The sequence below is a fragment of the Condylura cristata genome, unplaced genomic scaffold (assembly GCF_000260355.1).
Source record: "Condylura cristata isolate star-nosed mole 26May11 unplaced genomic scaffold, ConCri1.0 scaffold00022, whole genome shotgun sequence".
In the NCBI taxonomy this organism is placed as follows: Eukaryota; Metazoa; Chordata; class Mammalia; order Eulipotyphla; family Talpidae; genus Condylura; species Condylura cristata.
The window spans coordinates 21,709,721-21,733,117 of record NW_004567123.1 but is presented as its reverse complement, the minus strand read 5'-3'; the positions used below and the strand labels follow the sequence as shown (position 1 = coordinate 21,733,117).

General features: G+C 34.8%; 1 protein-coding gene across 1 annotated transcript; it reads right to left on the bottom strand.

The window, feature by feature from the left end:
• Nucleotides 1-497: 497 nt before the first annotated feature.
• RAD21L1 (RAD21-like 1 (S. pombe)) lies at nt 498-22,078 on the bottom strand. The gene is made up of 13 exons (XM_004687330.2): nt 21,935-22,078; nt 20,713-20,842; nt 19,087-19,180; nt 17,459-17,565; nt 14,136-14,306; nt 12,722-12,817; nt 11,684-11,791; nt 10,101-10,327; nt 9,774-9,873; nt 8,877-9,001; nt 6,549-6,644; nt 4,078-4,155; nt 498-1,153 (listed from the first exon to the last, which is right to left on the bottom strand). The coding sequence occupies exons 1-13, from the start codon at nt 22,076-22,078 to the stop codon at nt 965-967; spliced, it is 1,665 nt and encodes a 554-aa protein (XP_004687387.1). The 3' UTR covers nt 498-964.
• Nucleotides 22,079-23,397: the final 1,319 nt, after the last annotated feature.

Sequence of the window (23,397 nt, the reverse complement as noted above, 5' to 3'; positions counted from 1 at the left end):
GGAGGTCTTTAAGTTACAGCATAATTTCAAATAAAGCAGTATTGAGAGAAATTGCCTTAGGCTTTATTTTATAGTATAATATGGGGCTCGTAAAGCATTATAATGAAATTTTCTTAATTCAAAGAAAATAGTTTTAATGTCAAAAATGCTCAGTAAACACCAACTAAAAGAATATTTATTTTAGTGGCCTCTATGTACAGTTGTAGACATGTTGAAAGTATCTGCTAATTTTTTAACATTTCAGTTTGCTGACACATCAATGGTGGTTATAATTACTAAATAGTAAATAAAAAGGTTAAATGACCTATAAATATACTGAAAGCTACTCAGGTAAAGTATCTGCTAATTTTTTAACATTTCAGTTTGCTGACACATCAATGGTGGTTATAATTACTAAATAGTAAATAAAAAGGTTAAATGACCTATAAATATACTGAAAGCTACTCAGGTAATTTAAACAAAGTTGGATTTTACAATTATTCAATTAAGATGTTAATTTAAAAATATGGCATTAGCTCAAATCAAGGATCATATGGATTAAAATCAGATAGATTATTGTCTGTGGGGTAATAAGAAAGTGTTGATTATTAGTCAATCCTATAAAATTTAAGTAAACAATCCAATCTAAAGCAGTTTTTTAAAAACATCCTTGAAAGTTGTTCAAAGACCAGTAGTGTTTAAAAGTGTATTCTAAATGCAACATTTAAGTCAGGGAAATGGTAAATACAATAAGCTCAAGTCAGCTTAGTTAAAAAAAATTACTTAGCTGCAATTAGGTGCTTCTATGAACATATAGGCTTCCAATTCTGGCTATGATTTCTCTAAATTTACAAAGGAGAAATAAAGTCAACCTAGCTAGGAAATGAATCAAACATTCAGTTGCCTCCAGACAGCTCTTTAGTAGATTGAATGACCTACACAGGACTTTCACTGATGATGTAAATCTGCATGGTCCAGATTTCCTTCATAGGTTATGAAACATTGGTCCCACTGTAGCGATGATATCTGCATAGGGAACACTCTGGTTCAGCTCAATTGCTCGCTGTTTTTTTAGGACAAGAAAACTATAAAATTTGGCAGCTGTTTGTTTTCGGTCACTATGTCTGCAGAGCTTCATCAGACTAAAGTACCGCATTCCCATCTTGTTGGATTCCTGGGGAAATAATCAGAAAGGAGGAAAGGGAAACGAGATCATTAAAAAATAGAACTGTTCTGTTCTATTAAATAGAACAGCTGTTATGTTAAAATGAACATACATAATGTTCATAATGAATAATAAAATATATCACAAACAACAAAATATCAGTAAATTTGATCAGTGACTATGAAATACTTAGATGGAGAAATGTAAATGACTTGTTAAGTAAACTTAAAAAAATCACTGTGGGTCATTGAGCACAAGCTTGATTCATTGAGGAAATGCATGCAAAAGAACTCTGAGGTGTTATACAAATTTCTAATGTGTTATAAAAAATGTTAAGTCTTTTAAAAAATCAATGTTAACATAAATGGCTCCTCTGGAAAGTGCAATTAGTTGAGACTGGTGAGGAAAAAAAATCCATGGGATTCTTTGGAGGCTTCAAAGACAAAATGACCAGCTTATCAGATTTCTTTTACCTAATGGTAATCTAAAATAATTCTAGTAGTAGATGTAAAAGTGTATTTGTGAATCTCAGTGGCAGGGAAGATCACTATAAACATCTATCTTTTTTATCACAAATTAAAAAGATATTATTTGAATATAGCTTAGAGCACTTGTAAATCTACTAGAAAAAACTGAGGTACAATAAAGTTTTCAAGTATGAAGGAAGATAATTCCCTCTATGAAGACTAGGACTTGGATTCAGATTCCAAGAATAGAGGTTTATTTTAGAAGTAGTTGAAGTTCCTGGCCATTGTCCCTTTGAGTATTGTGCTCCTTGGATAGCTGCATAACATTTTTAGAAATACCATATACAAGTTTCTTACTAGCCCAGAGGACTCAAGAAATGAGTAAATTAAACATTTTATCATATTTTATCTCAACCAAAAGAGTGGGCCAGAGTCAGCAAACTTCCAGAGCTGGCAGGCCAAGCCTCCCTGGATTCCCTCTCTTGAGACAAGAAGCCGACTGGGTGGCTTTTCTCCCCCTGTGAGAACTTTTTAACGTTCAAATATCCTTTAGAAAAGATCCCAGAGGAGATATAAAAGACTGAACAGATGTGCTTATTCTGTTTCTCTCAGAACCTCCCTGAAAATGAAGGTACAGGAATAAAAGACAATAAGGGAAAGAGGTAAACACAAAAGTGGAAGACTGACTCAGCAGAGTAGAGAAGGCTGAAACCTACAGAGAGCCAAGAGCAAGAAGGCCAGTGAGAAGCAGCCAACTGTGCTACAGAACCTTGGACAAGCCCAGCAGGTAGAGGCCAGCAGGCTAGGAGCTGGAGAGGAGAAGGTGAAAAAGAAAATTCCTTGGGAACAACGAGCCCCTCGGTCTGCTTCACCACCTTACAAAACCAGAGGACCACTGTGTACACCTTTCACCAATCTGCCTTTCTGGAGATTGGACACCAGATACTGGGGATTTGTGTCATAATACAACCTGGGAATTAAATCAAATCTACACTCAAAACAATATGAAAAAGTCTTTCCTTGACGCTGTTTTGATTTCTGAACTACAATACCTCCTATAGATAAGTTCCAGTAGAACTGAAGATTAAACTAGGATAACTGACACTCTGATAGGGGAAGAACTCCCATAGATAAAGAATATCTGTGTGTGGGGGGGTGTTGGGGTGGGGGTGTGCAGGGAGTCAGGGGAGGTAGAGGGGCTAACACTATCCAATTATCTTAACACAAAGAACCCAGGTCTATCAGCCACATCCATGCTTCTGGTCAGCTTTTTGGTGTCTGACTCACAGTAAACATCTGAGTAAAGTTTCTAACATGTAAAAGCAACAAAAAAGAAAGTTTTCAAGAGCTCACTAAGCAGGGACAATGCAGGGAGCGGAACCTATGAAAGTTAACAGCAGACATTGCTTCCATAACAAGTCATTAGGATGAGTCAAGAGATGTCTTCTGGGAGGGATGGAACCAGGGATTATCAAGAGGCACAAAGGAACTTTTAGGGGTTGAAGACATGTTCCCTATTTGATTGTGCGTCTCACTTCACAGGTAATTTAAATAGGTATGGTTTATTGTATCTCAATCATACCTCAATAAAATTGTTAAAAGCAAATTAAAAAATTCGTATACTACAAAACAAAAGAATAATAACTAAGAAAGAAACTACTGGAAAACAAAAGCTGAAGGCAGAAATAAAAATTCAACAAAGATTCAAGTTAAATTTGGAGAAATTTTCTAAAGAATAGAAAAATACAGAAAGTTAATGTAAGGGGTAAAAGATGTTTTAAAAACTAAAGGTGTAAGTCAGGAGATCTAACATATGACCCATAAGCAATCCAGAAAGAAAGAACAGATAAATAAGGAGAAAATCTTTTTAAGCCACAGATTTTTTTGGCTTTCTGTCACAATCAAACCTACATCACAATCACAACATAAATTTTGTGCTAAAAATATATACTGAGGGGGTAGGGAGAGATATAACTAAGTTAACTTTTCATTTTATGCTGATAGACAGAAAGACAAAATTTAAAGCTGAAATATCAACGAAGTAAAGTACATGTAATTAGAAATAGCTTAATACAGTTGTTTCTGTTGACTGATAAGGAGCAGAAGGACAAAGGATTCCTGTGTTTCCTTTCAGATGAATTGTATAAGTCTTTGAACACTATACACATGTATTATTTTGATAAAATATAAGTTAAAATTTTAAATGATCTGAGTGTCACTCTGAAACCACTATACACTTAGTTCCATATTGAGAATTACTTGATAACCTGCTAAACGCAAAATGGGCAAGGCATTGACTAGAACATCCCGGCACCAAAGCTAAACTCCCACATTTAGCCCTGCATTTGCTGCTCGAAATCTGCTTCAGGGAAAACAGTTTTATTCTTATATAGACCTAGAAGACAGACATAAATGTTTTTTAATTTTTAAATATAAAAAGAGGGTTGACAAACCCTACTATCTTACCCGCAATCTATGTAACATCTGAAGTAGTCTTCGATTCCATCTTTCTGCCTCAGTGCTTTGGTCACTCCCAAGTGATTCCTATTTGAATGATGGATAAAATATTTTATTTAAGGACGTTTAGCTAAATATTGACTATTTGTCAAATACAGTGTTAGCTGCTACAAGAAATTTTAACTGTAACATTGGGTCCACTAAGTAAGGAGCTTATAGGCCGATAACAAGAGAGTCAGATTGATATATTAAATATAGGTCAACCTTTGCAGGATTACAGCTCTACTCCCTAGGCTATCTGATAAGAACGCCAGGGTAGGAGATTTGGCAGTCCTTATTGGTAATGCATCCCAGGGCACTATGTTCTTACATTCAAAAATAAAGTCAGCAGGAAAACCACCTTTGGCTGAGATCATCCCAGCTCTGGTTAATCAGAGCTCAGCTGACAGGAATGCACATAAAATTACAGAAAAACTGCCTTGTAAAAACCTTTATCTGAATTTAAATGGCGATGCAGAAGCTATAACAATAACTGATATTTATTAGATTGTGTACAATTAGGTTATAAACCTTTTGGATTTTGAGGATGCCTTGGACAAAAGAAAAAAAAAAAGAACCCACTGCCTGTCATGAAGAGATTCATTCTTTTCAGTTTTAAAAACTTAGCCACCTTCAGAAACACCTTGGTGTCTGAAATCCCTTCACAGGAACTCACCCTAAGACTTTACCAAGTAACACTTTATAAGCTGAGAAGAGAAACTGGGCACAGGAAAGGTGCTGATGAGTCTGGTCTACAGAGGTTTGGGGGAAGGAAATCTGACCTACTTTATAATTTTTCCAAGGCTAGCTCTAACCATGCTCAATAGCATCTGTGTCATCATTATCACAGGTCCACTGTCAAGCCTTTATTCTTACCTCTAGAGTCCAAATACTTCCTTAAAATACTTGCAATTTCATGGGCTATACAATGATTTCAGAAAGTTTGAGAATATTCTCTATGACATTTTAAGTCATTTAAGGCTAAGAGAGTTACTGAGGTCTCATTCTCACCTGAGGGACAGGGATCAAGGAAATAAGACCATGATCTACATAAAGCCAGGTGAGTTAGACGTTACTTCTGTGTTTGCTATTATTTGTGTCCCTTTGAGCAAACCATTTTCCTTCTCTGATCTCTAGAAGCCTTGTACAAATATAGACCTTGTGATGTATGTTTTGAGGAAAAAGGGCAGAACCTACGTATACTATATCCCGTTTCACACTCCAAAAGATGATTTGAAAATAAGGTCATTTTATTCTGAAGAATTTTCCAAATCCCTCAAGCCATAATTTATGTTTATTCCTTTCTGGCCTGTCCTGAGATAAATATGCCCTTCCAATCATTAATATGTATTCTAATGTTAAATACACAATACTATTTTTCAAACTTAAAAAGCAAGGGTCCAACTCTTCATTAATAATCAATTAGACCCAGCACTACCTATAATGTACAGTTAAACCATTCAGGAAAAGCCTCTAAAGAAATAACCTGTGCACTTCGTGGAAGCCTGTCCACTTGATTTATCTGCACACTGTACAGCTGAATTTATTGTGTGCAAAGCTCAGAGGATCATTAGGATAGCTAATCTTATGCTGTGTCAAGATTTGCTTGACCATATGAAAATAACCTGTATCTACAGAAGCAAAGAGACAGTTGAAAAAGAATCAATTTGGAATAGTTGTTTGGATGTTTCAGGGGAAAAGTACAGGTATTTATTCTGTCCTAGATTATCCTGAGAATCCAGGCTGTTTTCCACATATGAAAAAAACAATCTAATAGTCTTGAAACTCATTATAAGGAAAATTTATTGAAAAAAAAAAGTAACATTGAATATTAATAGGAACTTTGACATCACTTACTAACAGAAGTGTTTGCTAGAATTCACCACAATATCTAAGATGCCTAGCGCCTTGAGGGACAGGGATCAAGGAAATAAGACCATGATCTACATAAAGCCAGGTGAGTTAGACGTTACTTCTGTGTTTGCTATTATTTGTGTCCCTTTGAACAAACCATTTTCCTTTTCTGATCTCTAGAAGCCTTGTACAAATATAGACCTTGTGATGTATGTTTTGAGGAAAAAGGGCAGACTTTTTTGATAAATAAAAAATTTCTAATGTGCTAGGCTATACTCCTTATAAAGCTCTATTTCTTTAGAGATGCAATAAACTTAAAACAGTGATTCTCCACATTTTAAACCAGTGGCTACTTCACACTTTTTGTTAAAATTATTTGAAGTTTCCAGATTAAGCAAGGAGAAAAAGGTAAAAGCAATTCTGCGTATATTTTGTCAAACCACTCATACACATCTTTGTTGAGATCTTTAAATTATAATTTTAGCAGTAACAGGACAGATCTAAAACCCTGTTTTTAGGTAAATAAGGTATTAAATATTTAGACACAAAGTTTTTAAGAACATTTCCAAGACTTTATATATATTTACCAATTCAACTGGGCAATTTTCGACTTCTTGTGACAAGATGCCATTTATAAAAGAGGATTCCTCAGCAGCTGAAGAAATCATTTCAACAATATCTAGCTAAAGTAAATTAGAGAAAGATAAGTCAGCAATAACAGTAGGGACACAGAACAATCTCATTTTGTTACATACTTCAATCACATAAGTGTTCATTTTTAAAACTAATCCAGAATACAACCTACAATCTCAAAACAGTATTTCTGCAAAACCCGATAGGGTGACACAGAATTAAATATTTCTATTTTGCATATGCCTCCTACATGAAGAATTAGCATGTCCCAGCCTCCTTGTTACCTGTTTTCCCCTGCTATTTCCCAGACTGCATCGTAAGTCTTGCTGCTATAAGGCCTAGACTACCTCCTTTTGAGTATTTTGTCTAATCTCAGTCCCCTCCTCTATTCTCATACCAGTACCAAGTGGCAGAGGCAGGAGATCTGTGAGCAAAGGGTGTAAGAATGAGGGAAGGGATAGTCATATCCTTTTCGAGGGCCAAGACCGAATTCTTGCCACTGCTGCTAGAGCTGTTACAGGCAAAAGGGAAGAAAAACTGTCCTCTGGAAGGTAAGCGAGTGCAGGGAGTAAGGAAAGGAAAAGGGGGAAGTCAGAAATTCTCTTTCCCTGTCAACTCCCTTTTTCCTTGCTGTGGGCCCCCTTTTCATCCTCAACCTATCTCCAAGCTTCTCTCCCCAGCTGTCATCTGTGATCTTGATTGTTATAAGCTTCCCACAACACAGTTTACTTGATTTTGTAACTGTAGCTTTTTACAATTTTTCATTTTATCATTTAATCTACATTTTTAGGGAGACTACTTGTGTTTTCTTGCCTTAAATTTTTGTGAATGTTTTACATTTGAGATATGCTTAATTTTGCAATTACTTTACATAAAAATTCTATTTTATAAAGACCTGAAAATGTTTGATTGGAATCAATCTTTTCTTGTCTTCACACTCCCATGCCTGATTATTTCACATCTGTTCACCATTTTGGGATTCAGAATAAGAATGGAATTAAGTGGTTAAAGTATAAGCATAGGACGGGACTATGGTGGTGGCACAGGGGTGATTTGGTGATGGGAAACCCGTGGGGATTACAATTGAGATGAAAAAAAAATGTGCAAAATGATGTAAAAATAAACTTTTTAATAAAAAAAAAAGTATAAGCATAGGGTAAAGTAGTAGTAAAAGTTTCAAAAGAAATGGTGCATCAATCTCCTTCATCTCAAGCACTTGGGAAAATATATTTTATTAATTTGCTAAAAATCATAAACTAAACAAAATTTCCTAATACCTCTCATAATTTCCAGTTGCTCACCCTAAGAAATATCCATGTCCAAATAACGATATGAGATGCCGGTAACCTAGTATCTCAAAATCTAGTATATTATCAAATACTTTGCAAAACACATTCTGATTTAATTAATTATAAAACTGTCTTTCCTGCCAAGGGGATTCAGTTTCATTGTGGATTGATTTTAAATTCCCTGGGTGGTTATCAAAATACAGTGATGAAAAAACAGACCAGAAAGGTCCTACCATATTTTTGTCTGGTATGGGTTTAATATTTACATTTGTATAACCAATGAAGTAACAACTGTGGAAAATGCTTTAAAGCATATTGTTTGTAACTATGTTTTCCAAATAAAAACTATGTCTTCAAATAAAAAAGTTTTAAATTTTGCTTTGATCATAGATTTTTTTTAACACTTTCAGATCCAAGAGTAAGGTAATTTGGTGGGTCTAAAACATTATTCTTGGTGGTAAGAATTCTATGGGCACTACACCTGAGAAAAGAAAGCTAATATTGTACAAAAATAAACAATGATGTAAAATATATATAAATAAATAAATTATATATTATAAAACACAAAGTTACTAACATGCTTATAAAAAATAAAACATACTATTCTTAAGGCCAGAGGATCATTTTGTTATCAGAAACAAAACATAGACTTATTGTGTAGAGTTCTAACAGATTCCATGATACATTGAACATGGTGAGGGGAAGTCTAGCTGGATTGTCAGCACAGAGACAAATTCAAGAACAGACAATTATTTAAGGCACTAGGTAAAATAAGGCAAAAAGCCATTTCAATAAATTAAAATTCTAGAAAATACCGTTTGCTGATAAAAATTAAGTTTCACCCTATTGTCCTATTACTTAATAAAAAATAGGGCAATATAAGATGAAATATAAATTATGAATGTAAAATAAGAGCAGAATCTCAATGTCCCTTTACTACATTTGTGTTAGAAAAATGTTAAAATTTTAATGGATTCTCTCTGGTGAACTTACCTCAGAATTAATATTTTTGATGGCATCTTCATGAGAGTTACACTTAGATCCGTTAATCACACCCTTCCAAATTTGGGCTTGACTTAACTCTCGCTGGAAATTTGGCCCTTCCATCAGAGAGTTTTCTAAATTATTAAGTAAAGAATATTTCACCACAATATTTTTCAAACTTAAATTGTAATATAGTTGTTACAAAAGAAAACGGACAGCTATCTCCAAGAATTTAAACGAAATGTGCACAAGTTTTCTTACAACTCTCTAAGTTTCATAGTCTATTTCCCCTCTCCCTCTCTCCCTCCATGCCCTGCCAGCTGTTCCTCTACACTCACTTCCACACATTTCTTCACAAGACAACGTGGACAGCTCAAGATCACCTTTGTATATTGTTCAGTGGATTTTAACGTCTTTATGAAGGGTGATCAGGAAGTGAAAATTCACTTATAATTTGGGTTTATGATTACATTATGACTGTCACAATATAGACAGCAATTATTATTGCATATATTCTATGGTGGATAGAAAAATGTCTCAAGTAAATTGTGTTGTTTAAATGCTATTCTTATTACCTCATTTTTTTTCATGTTAGTTGTTTTAAGGCAAAACAGTATGCTACTAAATATAAAAAATATTATCTTTGTTGGCTTGAGAGCAGGAAAAGTAGGAAAGGGTGAGATTAAGGATAGTCCACATAATATACTACTTTATGTAGTCTGTTGGACAAAAACTAATCCATAAAGCAGATAAAGCCAATTCTAGCAACACAACTTGTGTTCAAATATTCTTCTGGAGATAATGTTTATACTTGGAAATCAGGAATTTGATCCCTCCTTCATTTAATGTAAAGTGATATTTTTCCTACAACATTCCCTCGAAACCAGCAGAGTTGGGACATCTCACCTACTATGTTTTCCCTTTCATTTTCTTGCCTGACTGATTCCTTCTGTATCAATTTCCTTGCAAGTTTAAAGCCAGAGGACAGAAAGCACTTTGTAAACAACTGTAAAAGTAAGCAATTTTGGGTTTTGTACAAGAAGACAGTACAATAAAATACAAGTACATATCCTAAAGAGCAAAACTATAATTCGTGCACATACATTCAACAAACTAATTCAAAAGTAAGCAGAATTTTTTTCAGAAGTTTAAATTCTGTTGTATATGTGTATGTAAGTATACATTTAATTACAGTCAAACATTGCACCCATGTAAAAGATTGGAAATTATTACCAATTTCAGTTCAGCATGAGTCAAATCCTGGGCGGCAGTTGACAGAAGTGTGTCCACTCCTCCCTTTTTCTTCCACATCATCAGTCTTTGGGTAGGGGGTGCAAGTTCCAGAACCATGAGTGTGTCCGTAAAGGAAGTAAGTTGTCTATGCATAATTTTACTACTGATCTCCTTGACTGGATCGATGAGCAATTTCCTCTTTTTGCTTTTCCTTTTATCAACAATGTCTAAATATAAGAAATAGGTACAATGTGACTGTTTGTTACTTTGTAAGATGATACTGTATATCTAAGATATATACCACAATACACCCTACAGTGTTGGCTAGGGGCAAAAACTCCCCTTCCCTCTACTAAAATTTCTGCTTCACAAGGTTTTTGTCCAGATAGAGTGCTTGAGCAGCCAATAGTTGACACATTTTGGAAAGTTGTTCAAAGATACTTAGAAGAAAGGACTCTTTTGACCTACTAAGTAGACAATTGAAAAAACATGAAGCAGAGGGTATGAATGTCAGGGAAGTCACTCAATTTTGAGGTTCCCTGGGTTACCTACATAACAGGACAACTTTTGAAATATTAATTTGTATTTGTATAGTGTGTTTTTCTCTGCCCTACCGAAATACACACACAAATTCCAAGTTGGTGGTTAGGTCCATAGGATTTCACTTCTTTCACTTATTTTACCAGAGAGAAAGCAGAAGTCAAGCTTTTCCTTAGGAAAGAAGCAAAAGGGGAGGGAAGTTAGGTTTCCCCAGAATGGCTGAGGATCTGAGATCCGATGAAGCCAGAAGGGACAGAAACCTGCTTGTTGATGGGCTCAGTAAAACCCTGGGAACATGCCAAGATCCCAGAAGGGCAGGCTGCCTGATGACCCCAGAATCTATGTCGTCTGGGCCAGGGAGCACAATGAGTTGGTGTAGCTGATGACCAGGTGTTCCCTTCCACCAGCTACCTCTCTCCCCCAAGTTTTGATATGACATAGTTAGGGCAAATAGAAGGGCTATGCACTTTGAAATTCTTGACAGGCCCGAGGGATAAAATCTGAGAATTGAATTTAGTAAAGAAATTTGAATGCTTCATTCCTGACATGCTTGAGTGCATAATCTTAAATTTCAAATCAATCATACTATTTAAAACTAGGATCCTTAAAAGGAAGGCCTAGTTAGTTTTATGTATTGTTTGTTCCTCAAAACATGCTTGAGGTCAAACATTTGAGGGCATGGTACTCCTCCCTCAATTCTTTCCTTCTGTCTTATTTTACATTCATTTGTATATCTATGATGTTCTTGATCAGACTCTAAATCTTCTTTAGAGTAGAAAGTATGTCTTCATTCCTGTTCTCAACACAGAGTAGTGGCTCAATAACTACTGGAGCTGAACTAATTTTTAAAATGTTTAGTTTCCCACCCCGATATACAGTTTTACCAAGATTAAATAGAAACAAGGATTATCTACTCCTCCCCTAGCATAAATGTTATTACCAGATGTTTTGCCCTCTATAATATTTCATAAATCATTTAGACATCTCACAGTAAACAAGACAGAAGTGTCACAAAAATAAAAATAAAAACATGAATGACTGACCTGAAGCATTAATTGGGTCAAGTGTGAATCCTTCCTCTTCATTTGATATTATGGTTTCATTTATTTTTTCTTTTTCAGGAAGGCATATATTCTCTGGATTACCTGGTTCTATTAATCAACATCACCATAAAAGAAATTAGCTTTAAAATGTTAGGTTGCAAGATAGAGGACTATGTGAGAATTAAAGTGATAAAGATAAATAATTGAAGATATTTTAGTAAACTGGAGTCACATCTGAATTCTTAGAATTCTTCATTTAATAGAATTGAAGGGGCCCAGAGATTACAAGACCTGGGGCCCACAGTGTCCTTTGCACATGTGAAAGCTTGGCTGGGCTACCATTATAAATCACTGATCTAAGTTTGACTATCTGTCTGCTAAAAAAATTTTGCTATTTATTATTTATTTTTGTAAAATCACTTATTTGTTTACCCACAAAGAACTGTAACTAAATTTTTATTGCAAATCCTTTTGTATTTTTAATTTCTACTCTTATACAATATTAGAAAGAAAATGTAACACCAAAAAGAGGGAAAAATCAAAATAGGCTAACAGTACTTTTAATTCTGAAGAAAATTCACACTAAAAAAAATCAAATCACCTAAGGTATTTCACATGAATTTATCCCCACACTTTTAATCTCTGTATGTAAATTAAAGCTGTATGTAGTTGGCAAGTCACATTAATATTAACATGGCATTAATATTGTTAATATAAAAAATAACCATACTAATGTTAAACATTATGCTTTTACCATGCAACCTGTTATTTTAATGATTCAAAAGTATAGTATGAGGTAGAGTGTTTAGTTTGCTCTTCATGCTAAATAAACCTAACCCTAGTTAAATACCTATCATTGTACCTTTCACAGGCCCATTTTTAAATTCTAGTTGTCTAGAATCAGACTAAAAGATTATGAGAAGACATTCTCTGTTCTCTTTTACTATACCATACTGCTATTTAAACTCACAAGTTCTGAAGCTTAATTTGAATATTAGTAACTGCTCACTTTCTACACAAAGGAAATTTTCAACATACCTACTAATATATCCGGAGGCTCAGGAGGCAGGGATATTTCTCTGTTCAGTGGTATATCTTCTAACAGGATATTCTGATCATCTTGCAAGAGGTTGTCTTGATAAATACAGTAAAGACTTTGGTCATACATATTGAATCTGTCATTTGTTCACTAAACATTTATTGGCATGATTGTATGCAAAGGATTGTGATAGAATACAAAAATGAATGAGACTTGTTTAGATTTGATCGACTATACGTCACATTTCATGTAGGTTAACACAAAACTTCACATATTTAATTTCCTTTCCTTTATTCAAAATGTACTTTCTGATGTTTAGTTTCAGCAACTAGCACCAAGATAGTAGTACTATTACAGAGTCATATTTAGATTTCAAACAAGAAAAAGGAGTGTCCAAACTCATTTGATGGAGATCTAGCATAGTCACTGTTTTTTCAGTTTTCAAATTTCAAAAAGTTTACCATAACCAGACTTGTAGTATAACCTAGAGAATTTTTTAAAATGTTGACATATAATAGTCAATATCATTAAAATACATGCACTTGGAGTTCCCAGTTTTTGTATACCTAACTTCTATGATTACTGCACATCAAAAAATAAAAGTGAAATGCTAGACAGAGCCTTTAGAATAGCTGTCCCATAATTTATGTTAGCAAAAAAAATCAGTATTTTCTAGTATCATCTAGTATATTTTGGAAGGAATTAGGAATTCCTCTAAAAATTAGGAATTTGTAAGATTTATTTTTAAAGTAGTGTTTTAAACCTAGATAGAAATTGTGTTAAAACAGATGGCCATTTACTTAGACCTAACCATATACATGTAAACATGTGTTGACATTGAAGTATATCCGAATTTTTTTTTTGAAAATACTATTTTTTTAGTTCTTTTCTATATTTCTTACACATACATCTTACAGCTTATTTTAAAATAATGTTCTCAAGAGTCATGGATGTAGTACCATCATTCAAAGCTGACATGTTAATGACCTTTCAGATTCAGTTACAGGTAATTATTCACCTGTACAATTATGAAAACTAATAGTAAAATATGTTAAAATACCAGCATTTTATGATTGTCCAGTTGCCTTCTTGAAGTAGTAGCTTGCAAGTGTTTTTGGTGATTCTTGAGTTGGAAGCTATATAACCCACAATTAAAAACTGGGAAATTTGTGAAGAACCTATTTTGTGAAACATTTTGATGGTATTGACTTTATCTTTTCTCAGATCAGATTGCATTATTTAAGCATTATGGAATTCATAATGATTTTTCTCTAGGAAATCTGACTGAACTACTTCTGTAGCATTCATAAAGTCTTTTATTTCAGATGATAAAGCATAATTGAATTTTTAGTTTGAGCTAATAAGTCTAATAAATTGTAAAAATTAGATTGAAATATATACCAGACAGCATACCAATCATTTCTCCTGCAGCCCCTTCATCTCCAAATCCATCTCCACTGTCATAGAACAGAGGTTTATCACCAGCAAGACTTCCAGAACTATGTTCAACTAAAGGACCACTGGAATTCAGTAAGATGTTGTCATCAAAGAAGCTATTTCTTCTGAGAACTTCAGATTCCTCTCCTAAATATGTCATTAATGAGTTAGTCATGGAAATTCAGGATTAGGAGAAAATCTAGATATTCTTATAAACAGGTATCTTATAGAAAAAGAGAATGGGAACTATAAAACCTATTTGAAATCAGTAAACAAAAGTCACTCAGTTATTCAATGAAGATTCCTAGTCTAATGTTTCTAATACAATAGGAGGGGAAAGACCAAGCATTAGGATAGAGCTTTTGGTTGTGGTATAGTTTAATAATTTCCCAAAAGTTTACTATTGATAGTGGAATCATAATTTCTCCTATCCTAGTTAGGCCATGCCCTATCTGATCAAGTACTATTTCCAGGACAATTGCTTGTGTTGCTTATCCATAATGGAGGTTTGGAAAGTAAGAACAAGAACTGCCTTCTTAGAAATTGAAAGTCAGGTAAAATATTAAAGAATGGGGGCCCTCCCTGGTGGCGCAGCGGGTTAAAGCACAGCACTAAGAAGCTAAAGCCACTTCCTCATGAGTTCGATCCCCGCCTGCCCCAGAGGAGATCCGCATGGCGTGGCAGACCTCTCCTGACCCGCCCGCTGCTTCCCTCAGCAGTGTACTTCCTGGATCTGCCTGTTCTGCTCCCCACTCTGTCTGGTGAATCTTCTCACCCTCCGCATCTCTGGACTGTACCCCAGTTCTGTATAAATAAATAAATAAATCTTTAAAAAATATATTAAAGAATGGGCGTATAACATTCATTCTACAATATTTTTTGAATACATGAGTAATAGGTTAACATTAACTGTGCTTATACTATGCAGTAAACTATGTAATAGAGAATATTATTACCATCCTGTATAGACAAGGAAATATGCACACATAAGGTTTTATGACTTGCATGGTCATACCTTAATAAATGATAGTACCAACAATTGAACCCAGCAGAGAAAGTGATAATATCAGTATTAGAATTCTGTCTGGTAAACTATTTTGCAAAAAGGAGATTTATGAGTAAAAACTTCAAGCACCTAATGGCAGCAGATAAAATGAATTCCTTGCAGAGGAATCTAACATAAAAATGGAATTTAAGAATAAGTTGTTTTACAAGCTGCATAAAACATGCAAGAGACTGGAAGAAGATATGGTAGAGGTATTAGTCTCGATCTTTAGAATTGGTGAACTATAGGGAAACAGAAAGAAGACCTAAAGACATTTCAGATTTTTTTTTAAATTGCCCTATTATGAAATTTATAGAAAGCATAATTAAAAGTGATCCTAAAGTTTTAGGCCTGAGGATAGTAGCATTCACAGAGAAACATATAAAAAGTTATCTTGAGTAGAAGGGAATGTAATTAATTCTGTCAAAGTTTGAGGGTTACAGCCAGATCTAGGTCCATACTCATCAAAGTAAGTTCTGTGGACTAGTGCTGCTCAAGGACACAGTAAATACACAAATTACAAGTAATTGTTTAGTAAGATTTTTTGGTTTTGTTTTGTGTAGAAGCACTGAGGTGCAGGCCAGAGGTGTAGGGGAAGGGAGGAGGGAAGATTTATCAGAGACAGAGCGGGGAGCAGAACTGGTAGATTTACTGAAACAAACTGCTCAGGGGAGCAGCGGGCAACACAGGAGAGGTCTACTACACCATGTGGGTCAGCTCCCTGGCTGGGGATCGAACTCAGGCTACAGCAGTGATAGTGCTGAGACTTAACTCCTGGGCCACCAGGGAGGCCCAGTGTTTATAAAGTTTTATAGCAACCTCAAAGAGTAATTTTATTTGCATTGAATCTAGTAACAAACTTGAGTCTCACATTTTAATTTCTAAGATTTTGTAGTAAATATTTATTGTATTTTACAAATGCATGGTTCCATGTCAGATGGAAAACTGACAAAAATTATAAAACTACCATTAACCTCAGATGATTTCAAAAATCAGCCACAGATGGTAGAGTTATGGAAGGAGAGTTAGAATGAGAAGTAGAGGTTAGAGATGTAGCTCAAGCATCACCTCCTACTTCCTTTATCACCTTCCTTCACTAAATCCAAGATATTTATTCAGGCCATCTTTCTCCCATATTCACTGCTTGAGTACTATAAAAAATTCAAAAATGAATATGATAAATAGCTCATCCTCATGGAATTTTCAGACCAATAGAGGTATCTAAGTGTGATAAAAGACAGAATGGGGCCCTCCCTGGTGGCGCAATGGGTTGGAGTGCAGAACTGCAAACTAGTCACAGCTGTTTCAGTGAGAGTTCAATCCCCCACCCAAGGTGATCCACATAGCGTAGCAGACCTCCCCCCACATGCTTGCTGCTCCCCTCAGCAGTGTACTTCCTCCATCTGCCTGTTCTGCTCCCCACACTGACTCTGGTGAATTCTCTCACTGCTCCTACATCTCTGGCCTGTACCCCAGTTCTGTGTACGTAAATAAAGAAATCTTAAAAAAAAAACCAGAATGGTAGTTTCAATTATAAAACACACTCCACAGTTCCTGTGTCATAATCAATGTGTATTTAGTATGTAGAATTTCCTTCTTCTTACTAAGCAAGCTATTTTTTTTTAAGATTTATTTATTTATGCTTACAGAACTGGGGTATAGGCCAGAGGTGTGGTGGGTGAGAAGATTCACCAGAGACAGTGGGGCGCAGAACAGGCAGATTGACAAAGTGTACTGCTGAGGACAGCAGTGGGCTGGTTAGAAGAGGTCTGCCATGCCATGTGGGTCAGCTCCCTGGCCAGGTATCGAACTCATGCTATAGTGGCTTCGGAGAGCTTCATAATGCAGTGCTTCAACCCATTGTGCCACCAGGGAGAACCCACTAAGCTTATTTTTAACTTATTATTTTATAATTTATATCACCATATATTAGAGAAAATACCATATTTTAAAGGCATTGTATATAGCACACGTGTAAAAGCCTAATACATGTTAACTATAGGAACTATTTAGTTATGTCTCTCTCCCAATCTGAAATTCTTTGAGCACAGGAAATGCATCTTTAAAGTCTGTAGCACTCAAGTCTATAAAAAAGGCAAGGAAAAACTTATTGGGAGCCACATTCATTCCACAATCAAAAGATTCATTCCAAAAATATTTCTATTGTCATAAAATAGCTACTCTTGGCAATGTTTCAATGCAAAAATGTAAATATAGTTGACTTTTATCATTTCAAATTCTCAAATATTCTCACCAAAGCTCCCAGCTTGGAAAAGGAGATCATTGCTATAATCTTCTCTAAGTGTGATATCTTCAGGTTTACTTTGGTTCTGAGTAAAGTGTTGTGAAACATCAATAGTACTATGGAGAAATGTAAGCATGAGGAAAACATGTTAACAGGACACAGTGACTTGTAGTACACTGAAAAAAATCTAAAACAAAAACAAGTTTTATTATAAAGACTTTTGTTTTTCAATAGCATTATCCTTACCTTACTTACCCTAACCAGTAGCAACTGAAACAGACGTTCACTCCTGTTCTTCTCTTGGTCTTGGAAGACTACTTTCTCTTGATTTTCCTCCTACCTCATCAGGTGCTTCTTTTCCATCTCCTTTTTACTTCTTCTTCATCTTCCAGAATACTAACTACTGGGAATGCCCAATATTCATATCCTCAGAACTTTCTCTTTTTAAAATCTACATGCACTCCCTTGGGAACTTGTCAGGCCTGATAGTCTATCCATAGCCTCACAACTCCCCATTTTATATATCCAGTATAGTCCAGACCACTCTCCTGAATTTCAAACTCGGTATTCAACTGCTTATCTATCCCCTTGGATGTGCACAGTCATCTCAAAACCTATATCCAAAACCTAACTTCCTGCTTTCACCCTTCTTAAACCTGCTATTCCCTCGTGATATTAATCTCCTTTATGACAATTCCATTCTCATGTCAAAATTCAAACAGTCATGCCTCACTTCTCTTTCTCTTGAAGTTATACTCAGTCCTTCACCAAATCCTATTGGCTCTACCCTTCAAAAATATGCTCATAATATATGCATCATCAGCCTACACCTGGGCTTCTCACTGCAATAATTTCTTTTTTCACAGGCTCTCTGCTTCTTCTCTTTCCTTGTTGTAGTAAGTAGCCAGAGGAAACATGCTATAATCAAGTCAGGTGCAGTCACTCTTCCTGTCACTGTCATTCAAAACTGTGGTGTCTGCATAAAATAAAAGTCTTTATTGCAACCTACAACACCCTATATCACCTGACCCCCAGTTACCGCTTTGACCTGATATCCTACCACCCAAGCGCATTATTTACTTCACTCCAGTCTTGTGCCTCCTTGTACTCCTTGAAAATGTCCATTGTGCTCCGCCTTAGGGCCCTTCCATCTGCTTGACCTGGAACATTGTTCTGTACATTACTGAATAATCTGTCCCTTCATCTCCTGTGAGTTTCTGCTCTGACCTTATTAGAAAGACTTTCCTAATTATCCTTTTAATTAGTTTTTCTATTTCTCTTTATAATATTGATCATTTCCTAGCATATTGTATATTTACTTGTTTACTTTTCTGTCTATCCCAGCTAAATTGTTAAGATTCACAAGGTCAAGAACTGCCTTTTACCCACTACTATCGCTTCCAAGCCTAACACAAATAACTGGCTTTTTATTGAATAAGTGAATGACTATACTGTCATTATTGCATACCACATTCCACACAAAAGTACACATTTCTAGTGAAGTTTCAAAATTCACATTAAATTTGAGTTTGCCTATGTATGTCAACTGTTAACTATATTCCATGTGTATTTATGAAATCTAAAGATAAAAATAGCAAAGAAAATAAAACTGAAGGGGAATAATAAAAATAATTTACTTCATATTCTGGGTGTCAAAATCATGAAATTCTTCTGGCAATGTGATAGCATTGTAAGCTGCTTCAAAATTCTCTCTTGGAAGGTCAACTAGTCCTGAAAAGAACCAAAACCACGTTCAATAAGCAGTGATGTTGTGTAAGTAAGACAGCCCTAACTAAACTCCACTTTCTCTTACTGGTCAACTCCTTAGTCTTCTAACTAGCTTCCCAAATCCATTCCTACCTGTTTTCAGTACATTCTCTACCATGAAACTTGAGTGATATTTTAAAAATACAATCAGATCAGGTCACTCCCACCCTTGAAATCATTCAGTGACTTCCCCAGTGCATTGAAATAAAATACAAATTTCTAATCAGGGCCTCTGAAGCCTAACAGATCTATCAGTGTCATCTAACGACACTCTTTCCCTCTCTCACTGTGCTCCAACCATACTGGCCTTTTTGTTCCCTCAACAAGACAAGTAAACTTTCCACCTCAAGACCTTTGCTCTTGCAATTCCCTCTGCCCAGAATGCTATTCCCTCAGGACTTTTTACATGGTTGGGTACTTCTCATTCTTCAGGTTTGAGCTTTAATTCTATCTTCTTGGAAAGGCTTTTCCCAATTAATTAACTAAAGGAGATTTTTCTTATTTTCCATGGTAGTACTCTTCAAATTTCTTCTTAGCATAAATACAATTATTGTAGTAATTTAATAAATTTTTCATTATCTGATTTCCTCACGAGACTGAAAGGGACCTTGTTATTCTTGTTGGTCTTGTATCCCAGAACCTAACATGTTTGGCACAAAGTATGGAATCAATAAGTATTCGTAGAAGATATAAATGAAATAATGAACAAATGAACTATATTTGATGTGAGTATAACTCTACCAAGAGCTTCTACAAATATTTTAAATAAAGAAAAAAAACTGAAAATCTTGATTCAACAAATATTAATTAAGAGAATAGTATCTGCAAAGCATTACACAGTCCAGTAAGAAATTCAGAAATTTACGATGACAAAAACGTTTCCTTGGAGAAGCTTGTAGACTAGTGAGAAGCAAATCTTATACCTAAATAACTGTAATATAAAGGGGAAAATGGTGAATATCTAAAAATGGAGCAGTTATGTAAGTTAAATACCTTTTGAAGATATTATAGTCATGACACATGTAACTCTCTAGCACTTTGGAATGCCTACAGATTTTCTTACAATATTTCACAAATAACATGCTACTTATGACTCTTTAGAATTCTGAAAACAGTGACAATTATTGATATCTAGATTTTGTCAATCACATTATTTCTAATTTCTCTCATAAAGACAAAAAGAGATAGGCAAGCTAAATGACCTATTAAAAACAGAATATCTGAATTTCTTACACAAGTGTGATAGTTTAAAGTATATTTCTTATGTAAATATGGAGGAACATTACACATTTTTGAAAGCTTAACTTTTCCTGCAACAAAGGAAGAGCAAAGGAAAGACTGATTGTCTTTAACCATGGGGACTTAGTTTCAGTCAAAATGACTGACAGTCACTAAACTCTGGAATTACAAAGTGCTGCCAATTACGAGAACTCACTCAAAATGAAAATACAGAAGTGGACCAAGGCAAGTGAGATAAATCAATATAACATGGATACCTGGGCGAAAGGTCATCTTCATTTTAAGAAATGCTTCACTGCAATCTGCCAAAAGATATTTTGCCTTCCTATTATAGATTCGAACAACTCCCAAAAGAAGATGTCCTGAAGTTCGAAGTGCAATTTTCACCTTTTAATAATTTTTAAAATATTAGAATATTAAAAATTAGATTCAACACCCTGTTCTTTGAAAACTACAAAGTCACAGAAATCTCATCTATTTACAAAGTAGACTTTTTGTACTAATACAATTTAAAGTAAAACACTTATCTCTTAATTTGTAAAATGATTGGCTTTTTTTCTTACTCAATGAAGATGTTGTAATGTGGCATTTAAGTGGAGAAGAACACCATTATTGGCTTCATGGGACACTATAAACTCTGTAATCACACAGACCTGGGTTCAAGTATTGGCTCAATTGCTGAGTCTGAGTCACTTAACCTTCCTGAATTTCAATTTATTAATAATGGTTACAGTTTATATACACTTATATTGTAATCAGGAATTATTTTAAGAGCTTTTCATGCCTTTATTTAATTTTAAAAATCTCTATTTACAGAAGAAAGAACTCAGACTCAGATATGTTAAGTAGCAAGCCCAAAGTAACACAACTGTTAAATGCTTGAACAGGAATTAAATTTAAATTTCATCCATCCAAAAGCTCATGTTGTATACACCACACATCACGAAGCTAAAAGAAGTTCATCTCATAGGGTTGTTATGAAGAGTAACAAAAGTCTAGTCCAGTGCCTGACACCTGGTAGGTTTTCAATTATAATTCTTCCTTCTCTCAAGCAGAAAAATACTTAGCCTATAATAATATTAAAATAATAATTTAATGCAAATCCTAACAGCTTACTATGGTATTCATAATGAACTTAGTATTGTTTATAAAGTGCTCTTATACATTTCTGATTTCTTTCTTCTTTAATCCTCTCTATTCTCCCTAGTCCTCACTCCTTTTTTAAGAAATACTTGGCACCGACAATTTCATTAAGAAGCAAGGATTACACAATGTGGTCTTTATCCTTTAGGGCCCAATCAATTTTTGATAAGCATATGAAAAAATTACCAGCATAAATTTTTATGCTTATAAATGGAATTAGAAGAAAGATCACTTAAGAAGTAAAATTTCCTTGGAAATGAATTTCATGATGTAATTTAATTCTTCCCTGTTTACAAGTTATAGCATCATATACCATTCTTTTAATCAAAAACGTACCTTAGGTGAAAGAATTTTTTCAATGGTCATCTCCAGATTACATTCAAATACATGGGCCTTTGTGAGTTTCTTCTCCCAATGAGCTGCAAGCCATATTTTAGCCAATGGCCCTCGCTTACTCATAAGCACTTGAGTGTAGAACATGTTGCCTGTATTCTTTAGTTAATGAACTAAAGAGAACAATACAAATATTTTAAAACTGATTATAAAAATCTTTCAGTGTTTATTTAAGCACGTAAAACATTATTCAAAATTCTATAAAATAATCCCATTTTATCTTCTAACGCAATGTCTTATTCAAATTCTTTTCTAATTAAGAAACCTTTTTGTTTTGTTTTGTTTTTTGTTTTTTTATAAGTTTATTTTACATTTTTACATTTTTTTTCATCCTAATTAAGAAACCTTTAAACTAATTCTTTTCTAATAAAGAAAACCCCTGTATTTAATCTACAAAATCAGACTAATGTTCACTCTATTAATGATCACTGGTTTGATCACTAATGTTACAACTTACTTATTTTATCTTACAAAGGTCTGATTATTAATAACGTCAAATAAAGAAGGAAGAATGGAAAAACAGGAGATGGGAATCAGAAGGAGACAATAGGGTAGAAAAGGTGTATGTAGCAAACTAAGAAAAGTGAACACAGGTTATTGCTCTTTTAAAACAAGAATTTGAGAAGGGTTGGATTGATACCCAGAAGTTGAATTGGTTGATGCTTTGGTTTATTCAACAATATATTAACTTTTGAAGTAAAAATAATGGAATTTCAAAGTGGAAAAATCCAGAAAATAAGTAGCCACGGGAAGGAAATCAGAAGGGAAGGAACAAGGACCCAATTAAAATGTTTTGAACTAAGATGGCCAAAAATGTATGCACATTACTACAAGGCGTCCTATTTTCAATAAACTCTCACAGATCTATTATTAAGCAACGGGATGTCAGACATTGGTTGACTCGGACAGAGGATCGAGTTGCTTACATAAAAGTAGACAAACTGCTTAGAAGCGGTTTTCTAATTCGCTAAAGTCCTGATAAAAGAGAAAACTGAGCCAAAATAAAAGCAAAAACTAAAATCAGCATGAATTCACAATGTAGAACCCTGATCCACGCCCATGTCCACCCCAAGAATGTAATCGACCAAAGCACACGTCCCGTGGGGCAGCGGGCGATTTCCATGTTTGTGCGTGGGCTTTGCCTTGCCTCCACTTTCTTCCTTTCTAGTCCGCGTGTTTGCTATCTTGGAAAAATTCCCAATTTACCTTTTAAATTGCTCTCAGGTACACGATTATCGATGTACTGGGCGGGGGGTGGGGGGTGCTGCAGGCCTGTTATTTAGTATTACCGAGACTGGTTTTCCCGAGCACATTATCACCGCCCCTCTCAACCCCAAAGGTCCCACGGGGTGTTTCCAGACGGACTGATGGTGCAGAGTAAAGCTAACGATTAATACAATGCCTTT

Coding starts and splice junctions, on each gene's coding strand:
- RAD21L1 (XM_004687330.2), bottom strand. CDS start 22,078: ATGTTCTACACTCAAGTGCTTATGAGTAAGCGAGGGCCATTGGCTAAA. Junction 14,307..17,458: donor TTTCCAAGCTGGGAGCTTTG/GTGAGAATATTT, acceptor TGACATATTTAG/GAGAGGAATCTGAAGTTCTC. Junction 10,328..11,683: donor TGACCCAATTAATGCTTCAG/GTCAGTCATTCA, acceptor TCTTATATTTAG/ACATTGTTGATAAAAGGAAA.